At 37.6% G+C, this 11,430-nt stretch overlaps 1 protein-coding gene across 6 annotated transcripts in view; it reads right to left on the bottom strand.

Moving 5' to 3' along the window:
- The window catches only part of MCM9 (minichromosome maintenance 9 homologous recombination repair factor), an 84,313-nt gene that overhangs the window by 60,645 nt on the left and 12,238 nt on the right, over positions 1 to 11,430 (bottom strand). For all 6 annotated transcript variants that reach the window (XM_065911244.1, XM_065911242.1, XM_065911245.1 and 3 more), the window contains exons 5-7: positions 8,619 to 8,819; positions 4,390 to 4,515; positions 2,875 to 2,994 (exon numbers count right to left, since the gene is read on the bottom strand). In XM_065911244.1, the coding sequence (XP_065767316.1) occupies positions 2,875 to 2,994; positions 4,390 to 4,515; positions 8,619 to 8,819 (447 nt within the window). The remainder of the gene's footprint in view (positions 1 to 2,874; positions 2,995 to 4,389; positions 4,516 to 8,618; positions 8,820 to 11,430) is intronic.

Genomic DNA, 11,430 nt, shown 5'->3' with positions numbered 1-11,430 from the left:
ATGAACATAACCCTTTAAAACTGTTTTGACAAGTCATCTGTTGTTGGCAGCATTTATATAAAAACAGCAGATTTGGAAAGATATATTTAGCTTTATCATATGAAACTATATATATTTCCACATAAAGTACTTTTCTCCATATCTGACACTCATGTACAATATTTGTGGTAGACATACTCCAGATAGCTTTTTCAGATGAGGTTTTTTAAAAGCAATCTTGAAAAGGAATGCATTAAATGGGTCAAAAGGTTCTTTTTCTTTGATGAGAGCTAAGTCCTTCCTCAGAAAGTTTCTTATGTTCCAGTAAATTAAATGTAGAACACCCTCATCACTCTTGCTGCTAATCAAGACATTAGCCATATAATACAGAATTATGCAGTGCCTTCATAGCTAAAACTTTTATACTGCACTTTTTAAAAGCATTTATTTTGAGGAAGGGAAAGGGGCATTTGTCTGAATATGGATTCGAAGCTGTATCTATTTCCTGTCATTCTACAAAGTGACTTTGTGAAGCAAAATTTTGCTAAATGTTAAACTTGAAAGTTTAGTATACCAGATAATTAAAATACTGTCCACTAACTAGTTCATAGACTTTAAAAGTAAAATACGTTAAAACTGTTAAAACAACATGAAGAAAATTTCATTTTTGTCTAATTGCAATTAAAAGAAAATGTTAAAATATTAAAATGAAAATAAAACTAATACTTTCCAACCAAGAGCTCAGTGATTAATATAACAGGAACACAATACATGCTTATTAGAAATAAAGCATATATAAGCCAAATTACCAAATCAATTCACAGCCAAGTTTTTATCCTGATTAATTATGATTGATTTGTACTGACATCAAACAGTTAGGTTTTTACATCAATTTGTAAACTGACAGCCAATTTTCACAGAAATTTGAGACTTAAAAACTATTATCTCTTATTTAACATGTTGATGGTTCTATAATTTTAAAAATTAAAGACTGAGTATTCAAACATTAGGAACTAAGAAACTAGAATGCATAGGTTGTTTTTTATTTTTTCTTTTTAGCTAGACACTGCCTGAAATAACAGCTAGAAAGTTTGGAAATGTTTTTTCCCTTTCTGTTCATAGTGAATAGCTGTGTCCTGAGAAGATAAACATGAACAAATTACTTATGCCACAAAGGAAATGGGCGAGTAGGCCAGAGGGAGGGCGGCTATCATTGGAGCTGAGAGAACAAGCCGAAGTCTGAGAAACATGCATGCATTCGTTCATTTATAATCTTATACAGCCTTAGGCTTTCATTTGGTCTTAACCGTCAGGTTTGAGGTTTTCTAGTTACCAAGAAAGTGGCAACAGTTTTCAAAACATTTTACTGTAATCTATGGTAAAAAAAGAAATTTCAGTATGACCCGCATAACACAAGTATGTACATTAACAATTTCACATAGTACACCCGGAATAGTGCACCTTTACTCTGGGCACTAGTGTCCTGTAGCAGCTGTTACTGTATTTTGTTTTGAAAGTGCTGGTTCTGACCCATGAATAACTTTCTATGACCCTCTAATGGGTTGTGATACAGTTTAAATAAAGGGTAGTCTGGCCCTTTGGGTGGATTAGAAGTAGCAATAACTTATCTACAGTTCTAAAATTTATATTCCTTCTACCTGCCATTTCTTTCATATCTGGATTATGACCTTGGCAATAAGACAGAAAAGTGCTAATTCAGTGAATTCAGCAGCCATTCAGTTTAAAACTGTCCGAAGACGCTGAAATTACTAGTAGTCCACAAATTAGCCTGGTCTTGTTTCTTGACACTCCATATAATTAACTTAGGAAACATTCCCCATCATTACTCGGGAAACTCTTTTATTCGTTCATTGTTAATATCATTTAATACAGAACTCTAGAATACTGAGCCATAAGATTTTGAAATGCACATGAAGTGTTCTTCATATATTCCCGCCTTCTTCCCTTCCACTACCCTAAAGCTTGTCTACTCTTCTCAATCCATAGATCCCTTCTTGCCAGTGCTTAATACACTGTTCAGTTATATTTCAAAGCTGAGATCCCTTAAAACAGGGACCTTGTTACCAGGGACCATTAATGGAGCACTTCCTGTTTTAAGCTTCTAAGAAATCTGAGGACAGGCCATGGATAGTAGACATCCCTAACAAGGAACAACATTTGTAAAATGTATGAAACCAAAGGCCTACTATAGGAGAACAGGAGAAATATTTTCCCAGTCAAAACAGTTTAGAAATTTTAAATGGCATCAAAAGGTGTTTTAAAATAATTTTTTCCTAAAGTCACTTTATTATCAAATCTTAACATTCTATCAGCAAAGGCTTTAAATATACTGTACTTATTGAAGAATCATTGCAATGTATGAATGAAGCTCCACGTTTCAGTGATAAAATTACACTTTCCACATACTAAGACACATTTTCTACCTAAGAATTTTTAGCAGGAATCACTGTTGCCTGTGAGATCCATAAGCATGAAAATGCCTTAAGCTTTACGCCATCTGTTTACTTTGTAAAGTTGAGATTTTACCCCTATTTAGTTAGTTTCAGCACTGTTTGCTGGGTCTTCACAGAATTACAGACGCTGCCTAGGCATGTACAAAGGTAATCACTAGAGAATGAGAAATTGAACACAATCATTCAAAACTAAGATACAAAAAAGACACATGGAGTAAGCTTTTGGAAAATAAGTGAAGGTGGAGCTTTTGAAATATTTTCTTAGAGCTACAAAAGTAATGCTGAATATTTACTTAAGTTTTTGGCAGTAACTCAAAAATCTTGAAATATATCCTATTATAGGTACTTTTTCACAAGAAAATAACCATTGTGTTAGAGTCTGAAGTAACATTAAACTAATTGAAATTATCACATAAAATACCTGCGCTAGTAGATCCAATTCCTGTGGTGAGCACAGATCTTGGTGTAATCTTTGCTGCATATTTGAGGAATTGAGACTTCCCTGTGCCAGGATCCCCAACCAATAAAAGATGAGATTCACCTAGAAAAGCGTAAATAAAGTTACTAATTGCTATGAAAAGACTCATAAGTGTAATTAGTCAAAAATGGTCCATTTGAAATGCTCACACAATTTTTATTTTATATAGTATTTTAGTTTAAAGTCATTCAAGGAAGACTTTATCCAGAATGTCCTTAGAAAAGTTAACTTTTAAAATAAATAATAATCTTTGCATTTCTGAATACAGCATTTAAAATTAAAAACTTGTAAGAGATTTTTGTTCTAGTTCCAGATGTTTAGGGACTGTATTTAACATTTAAAAAACTTTTGGCTTATAGAGTTTCCAATTTTATTTAATTTATTTAAATGACTGATTAATTCTTTCCATCCATCCATACAAGTATTTTTATTTAAGTACTTTCAAGTGTTTGCAACTTTGTACATGCTTTATAAACACCAAATCACTTATGATTCTAACAGTTAAGTGAAAATCTTTTCATTCTACGAAAATTTTAGTAGTTTAATGAAACATCTATCTTAAAAGTTCTTTTCAAATGTAACAGAAAAACATGTGAATATCCTGTGGCAGATGTTATCTCACTGACCAAGCAAATTTATTCAGTCATATTCAAGAATTTTCTGAAAATATTAATAAGGAAATACTATTTAAGTTCAACATTTAGCAGTATGCCTTGCAACAGTAGGTAATCAAAACATACAATATGCATAAACCTTATTATACTTACTATTCTATACTGTACAGTATGGTTTTTGAGTCCTTACTAACACCTGGCTTATAACAATGTCCTTTTAGTCTTTTGGTTAAGACTTTGGTTATTATGGCCCTACCTATATGAGGGCCATAATAAACCTAATTTATGCCATTCAGGTCAGTTAAGTGTGTTAACCACAAAAGAGCTCCCTGCCATTTGGAAATGACTTAAGAGTCATTTTGGCTTGAATGCCTGACCTGGAGCAACACCTCTCAGCAGATGGCATATTTGCTATCACCAGCAGAAGGGGAACCAGCAGGCAGAGGATTGAGAGCCGCAGTCTAAGAGAAACACTTTGACAGTCACAGATGGAGAGACACTGACCTGGAGACATTGAAAAGCACTATTTCTAATCTTTTCTTCTTGGAGAAAGACTGGAAAGCCAATGAAAAACACAGACAGTAAAAGAAACAGATTTTATATTGTGGCTCCCTTATAGGAGCGAAAATAACATACTCATTGAAAAAGTCTTTGGAAAGACTGGAATTCTACAAAGTAGTTCCTGATGTTGGACTGAGTATCAGTGAACAACTGTCAGTTTTTAAAAAGGTTGCATTTGGAAAATAAAGCTCAACAAGCAATTTTTTATTGAGCAAAGGGAAATCGTAGCTTGTCTTCTTACTGTATGTGTTAGTATTTCTCAGAAATCTTAATGGGTACCAACCTCTGACCCGTGTTCCTGCAGCATCGGTTCTTTGAATCCCACCAGCCAGCACCATGGCCACAGCAAGCTTTACTAGGTACATTCCAAAAACTTGAGGGCACAAGCTGGCCAGTATTTCATTCCTTCCTGGGAAAGGCAGAAAGATGAGTTATGTAATTTTTCAAGAAATACTTAACTGAAATTTCCCTCTCTATCCTATCTTCTTATAAACACTCTAAAATGATCTAACTAAAAGGAGTGAATAATGTTGTTTTGTTCCTAAAAGTCCTTTTCTTATTAATGCCTTGAGATGAAAAGCTCTGGCTGCCACCTGTTTTAAGTTTCTATAAATTTAGCATATTTACAAGGGACAGAAAAAAATCTCTTTTCTCCCTTATGGGCCAACATTATCTCTTAAAAATAATACCAGCTGCACTTCCTGTGCAATAATTTCAGTAAAATACTCCACTGCCTAAATAATAGGGAGGTGTTTGATCTCAGAAACAATGAGTCAGACTGTAGAAAACTAAGTAAGGTACTTGGAGCTTCTTCAGGGGTATAGGAGGTAAAATCAACCCATCCTGTGAGTCAATTCAACATTTGCTCTGAGCAGTGTGGTAAATTCTGTTTTATCTAGACCGAGTATCGGTGTTATCAGGATATTTAGAAGATCATTACAAACAACAACTCTAGCAGTCCAAGCTGGAGTTCTTAGATTCTTCCAATCACATGCTTTAAATAAGAAGCTATCATTGTCTTAGGTTCTGTTTCTAGAAAGGTCAGACACTAAATCTGAGAATCTGCCTCTCCCATCCATGAATAATTTAGATATTTCATTCTGTCATTGGCCAGTCAACCAATGAGACTCATAGATTCTAACAAGCCTTTTCCTGCGGTCGTCTTATTTGGAATTCACTACTGTGATGGCACTCTCTGTCTACATTCATGTTAGCAGAAATTAATGTCCGTATGTGTGTGCCTAGTCACTCAGTCATGTCCGACTTTTTGTGACCCCATGGACTGCAGCCTGCCAGGCTCCTCTGCCCATGGGATTCTCCAGGCAAGAATACTGGAGTGGGTTGCCATGCCCTCCTCCAGGGGACCCTTTCAACCCAGGGATTGAACTCAGGCCTCCGGCATTGCATACAGATTCCTTATCTGAGCCACCAGGGAAACCCAATGTCCTCGTGCTGGTAACTAATTTGCACATCTGAGGGCTTTTATAGTTAACTGAGTTTGTACACGTTTCAGTGGTAACTCTTTTGAGGAGGAAGATAATCATACAAGTACTGCTTTAGCTGATGACACCAGTCCCAGAAGCTTTTCCACCAAGATAAAGGAAAGCGGTTCCTCCATAATTTATGGCTCTATGCACAAGGGCTACTCTTGTTAATGAATCAAAATTGACTCAGTGGCAATTAAGCTCTGGTGATGTGACCTGGGATGGCAGAAGTGGCGAAGAAAGAAAAGATTCTAGTATAAATAAAATGGGAACCAAAAAAAGAATTAGTCAACCCTGGAAGGAATTTCATTAACTACTAAAGGGAATCCCTCCCTTTTCCAAGGTAGAAAGCCCAGAGAAAAAGACGAAATGTCTGAGATCTACATAGTTAAGACCTGACAGCAGGTACATAAATTCTGACCAGAATCTAAAAATTACACATACAAAAAAAATAATAGCTTCAGTAAGCAGGGAACAAGTAGACAAATTGGCCTGGGAGACACTCAAGTCAAAGCTGTGAAAGAGCCTCTGAGTAAAGGATTCCCTGACTGACGTGCTGACAGGAAGCACCTCCTCTGGGCGCTCAGGTCAGAGCCCCGTGTTACTTACTAGCTGGTGACCTCGGACAGGGTTCTTACTCTCTCCGCCTCCCATCTCCTCATCTGTGCGATGGAGATGATAATGGTATTGCACAGAGAGCTCTTTGGGAGTTAATTATTGCACAGCGCACAGAACAGTACCTGGCACATAGGAGCCACTGAAACTATTATACCTGTATTACTTGCCTCTATTTCTTATCTCACCATTTCCTCACACTGTGGTCAACATAAAAGATAAACTGAAGTCAGGTCTGAGGTACCAGGGAAAGGCAAAGGGGAAGGTCCATTCCCTAAATTTGTATCTAAAGTTGAAAAACTTAATTCCTTAGGTCATGGCAATAGAAGCTCTCATGACTGTACCACAGAAGAGAATTCATTAGGGAGAATAATACCTCAACACTTTCCTTCCTCTCCCCACCCTGGGCAAATTTCTGGTTCTAGACCGTGTTAATAGTGTGCCCATGTAATCCACTCTTGTGGCATGGCCATCATTTACCCCAATGAAGAGAACTTAGGTCTAAGATGACAAGTCACCCTGGAGTGGGTTCAGATGGCCCAACAGAACCCAACCCCTTTGGGTTTCTAGCCACCCTCTAAGCATCAGGGTCAGGGGATTCCTGAGATCACAAGAAAATCTTCAGCTCCTTGTCAGCACTCACAGTATCAGATCTTAATGAAGCAAGCCAGCCTCCTAGAGCTAGCAGTAATGTAGTAATGTAGCGTAGTAATGTCTTTACACAAGCAAAATGAAGACACACTTTGGATATAGCTCCCCACCTCCACACCCCTCCCCCTGCATCCCCCCCACACACTGAAACGGTAAGATATGGCTGATAATAGGTACTCGGGAAACTAACAAAGCAGAATCTTCATACTGAAAAGAAAAATGTTGCCTCATTTACTCCCTGTCTTCCTACTTATATTTCTCACAGGTTATTATCTTTATTTCTTCATATGGTAAAAAAGATGTATAGCTCTAGCCTTCTATTTAGAACAAGATAGACTCTTTGATCAGCACTTCTGATAGCCCTGTATGATGCCCTTCCTAACACTGTTACAGATTTTTGTAGGGAATTGATCTGGAGAAACTGTTAAGTAAAAAAACTTATTTAAAAATATATATGGTTCATAGAGTCAAAGCACTTAAAAATTGATGCTATCGAATTGTGCTGGACAAGACTCTTGCATGTCCCCTGGACAGCAAGAAGATCAAACCAATCAATCCTAAAGGAAGTCAACTCTGAATATTCACTGGAAGGACTGATGTTGAAGCTCCAATACTTTGGCCACCTGATGCGAAGGGCCAACTCACATGAAAAGACCCTGATGCTGGGAAAGATGGAAGGCAGGAGAAGGAGGGGGCAACAGCAGGTGAGATGGTTGGATGGCATCACTGACTTAACGGACTTGACTTTGAGCAAACTCCAGGAGATGAAGGGCAGGGAAGCCAGGTGTGCTGTAGTCCATGGGGTCGTAAAATCAGAGACGACTTAGGCAAATGAACAACAAGATGATTTGTAAAAGGTTTGCTTAATGAAGCTATAATATAGAGAACTTTGGTTCTTTCTGTATGGATCAGATAAAAGAATGATTGATAACCACTATATATGTGTTACACACATAAGCAAAAGAAAAAAAAAATCCAACAAAATAAAAGCCAACTGCTTGTATTTAAAGCAAATTAAAGTCTTATTTTGTGGAATGATATCTGTCCAATTCAATACATGATTTAAGATACATAATCACTACGTATTAGATGTGAGGTGAAGCTTCTCAGAAATAAGTCTATTTACTGGGTTCCATTAATTTTTCTCAGAAGATGCCTCCAAGAAAGAATGAAAACAGACACTAGAAGATTTAATTGGTGTTTTATATAGTTGGGGTTTTTTAATAAAAAATACTCTAGAAACCCAAAGGTTATAATGTTTTCATCTGTGTAATTATATCTTAAGTGTCACAGTCAGAAATTTTTGCTGTGATGACAAAGATTTTTTGCATCTCTCTTATCATCTTTCTTACCATTCCATATTTTTAAATCTTCAGCAAGAGTGTGAAGCTGTCTTAATGATACAAGATGAATCAGAAGAGAAATTAACAGAATAAAGTTTCATAACAGAATGAATTTTACTTGTTTAAGGAAGAACTATATGTTTAATTGGTAAAGAAGGTAGAAAACTCTGAAACTATTTTGGCAAGATAAGAGATATTAAAATAATAGTTGGAAATGGAGAATCTCTTGGGATTTCCAGTAAGATCAGTAAACAGAGAGGATTACGCCAGAAAAGGGCTTTAAAGGGAAGACTACAGCTAGAGGCACTGGCTAAAGCTACTCCCTCAGAACACAGCCACTGATGCACAGCATGTAAATCACAAACATCACGAATGAAATGCCATTAATAAATATCAGCTCCATACCCTGAATCACAAACCTGCAAAAGGATCGCTCTTATAGTGTTCCCAAAAGTCTTCAAATTCTTTTCGGACCTCCCCATCCATGTTGACCCCTGCAGACTGTTCATTATTTACTTGGACATAATTGGCCTTCAGGACTATCTCCACTTCACAGCGCACATCTTGCTTAAAGGGCTTCCACCGCTGCATTACAACTCCATAAATAGTGATGTTATCACCTGGAAAAAAGCACTGAGTGAATCCGCAGTAGCATCCTGCCTGCTTGGGCACAAACTCAACAAAGGACCAGAACCAAGAAGTCAGCCACTGCCCACCAGGGTTTACAGTGGCATCAGTCAGTCAGTTCAGCCGCTCAGGCGTGTCCAACTCTTTGCGACCCCATGAACCACAGCACGCCAGGCCTCCCTGTCCATCACCAACTCCTGGAGTCCAGCCATACCCATGTCCATTGAGTTGGTGATGCCATCCAACCATCTCATCCTGTTGTCCCCTTCTCCTCCTGCCCTCAATCTTTCCCAGCATCAGGGTCTTTTCCAATGAGTCAGCTCTTTGCATCAGGTGGCCAAAGTATTGGAATTTCAGCTTCAACATCACTCCTTGCAATGAATACCCAGGACTGATCTCCTTTAGGATGGACTGGTTGGATCTCCTTGCAGTCCAAGGGACTCTCAAGAGTCCTCTCCAAAAGCATCAATTCTTCGGTGCTCAGCTTTCTTTATAGTCCCAACTCTCACATCCGTACATGACCACTGGAAAAACCATAGCCTTGACTAAATGGACCTTTGCTGACAAAGTCATGTCTCTGCTTTATAATATGCTGTCTAGGTTGGTCACAACTTTCCTTTCAAGGAGTAAGCGTCTTTTAATTTCATGGCTGACACTCCTCTAGAAACCATTTGGGCAAAAAAACACAGTGTCCCGATTTATTTATTTTTTTAATCAGGCACTTGTATTTGCACAGCTAAAAGCTAAAGCCAGCATTTTAATTTTTATTAATCTGCCATATGATAATCACACCAAATTCTAACCTGTCCCTGGGAAAATACTGGATGATATATTCACTGTGATTCTACTGCGTGAAATGTTCATCCTCTCAGAATCAGTAACCATGTAGTTCTCACTTTATCAAGAGGTGGGGACTGCAGCCAGAAGGATAAAGTGCAGTCTGTCCTTCAATATTCCCAGGGGATTGGTTCCGGAATCAACCTCATATATCAAAATCCGGGGATGCTCAAGTCCCACAGTCAGCCCTCCAAATCTGCGGTTCCACATCTGTGGATTCAACCAACCATGCGTCATGTAGTACTCTAGTATTTACTATTGAAAAAAATGTGTGTATATGTGGACCCATGTTGTTCAAAGCCCTGTTGTTCAAGGGTCAGCTGCACAATCAACCGGTGTCAGGAAAGGAGACAATACTGCGATGATGGGTACAATGATACGACTACTAGTTCCCAGTGTATTCATTTTTACTCAAGTACACTTATTAACATTCACTCACCTTTTTTGCTTTTTAAAGGACAAAAGAATGAGTGCACCAAGAAATGAATGAATACTTGTTTATTTCAAAGCTCCTCTCCACAAGCTATGAAAGTAAAAATCCCATTTGATTCTTCTTGGTTGGTTCCTTCCCACCTAAGGACACTCTCCCATTCTTGATTAATGAGTAGAATATTAAACTTCTACAGATTTTTCCTAAGAGGCCTTGGATAGTTTATAGGAATATTCTCCAAATATCAACATATTTTTTATCATTACATACAATTCAATAAACCCATTAACAAGTATAGGTGAATGCTTGGCATTCAATATTTTGGTGCTACAGAAAAGGGGGCCAAAAGAAAAAAAAAATAATAATCCTAGTCCCCAAGATTTCAATCTTGTTGCACACAGGATGCTGGACATACCTTAAGCCAATACTGGAATTTATACTTCGCAAAATAAACTTAACTGACAAGTCTTCATTTCCAAGCCTGTGTCAAATATTAATGTTTGATATTTGTTGATGCAAAATGCCTTTCACTCTCTTAACATCAGTGTGTGATTTGTAGTCTGGAGTGATTTTGCTTTCTTAAAGAGAAGTCTTCTGTGAATGCTAAGTTAATGGAACTGGTGCTAGCAATTCACCGAGTAGAAGGCATATTTCTAGCCTTGGGCAACTTGATAGTAAATGGTGACAAAGACATTAAATAGGTTCTTCATACACTTTCAAGATCCTTCCTAAACCACTGCTGGATGGTTTTCAAATCCCATCAGGAAGAGTGATCATTTACTATATTGACTGTATCCAATTTTTTTTTTTAGATGAACATAACCAGGGCAACATTATATGAGCACTTTGATGAGTTCTCTACTATGGTCAATTAAATGGGTCATTTTATAGATGCTGTTTCTCTGTTAAGCCAAATGAGAAACTTATGTTTCAGATATTGTACCCACTAGAAATACCCTGACTCCACTAAGAGGCAACAATGTGTAAAATGTGGAGTACTCCAACTGTGAGGTTTCTGAGATAGTCCAAGGCAATAAGAAACTTACGTGATTTTCTATAGTAAATTACTGGAAACCATAATATTTTCAGGAAACTAAAATTCTCACTTTTACACAATCCCATCTCTCTGTGCCCCTCTCTCTTCTGCAGCATATTTACCACTGCAACCACCTGTGGTCAGACCTATCTTTGATCTCCTGCCACAATGACAGTTATCAGTACATAACCTTCAACCTCACTACTCTGCGGCGTCAGACTGGAGTTCCTAACTAGACTGTGAATTCCCGAAGGGCAAGGATTATGCTACTTATGTCTTCTGATTCTCAAAAAGGTTTGTA

The sequence above is a fragment of the Muntiacus reevesi genome, chromosome 19 (assembly GCF_963930625.1).
Source record: "Muntiacus reevesi chromosome 19, mMunRee1.1, whole genome shotgun sequence".
Classification (NCBI taxonomy): domain Eukaryota; kingdom Metazoa; phylum Chordata; class Mammalia; order Artiodactyla; family Cervidae; genus Muntiacus; species Muntiacus reevesi.
The sequence above is the reverse complement of the archived record's forward strand: the minus strand, read 5'-3'. Positions and strand labels throughout refer to the sequence as shown.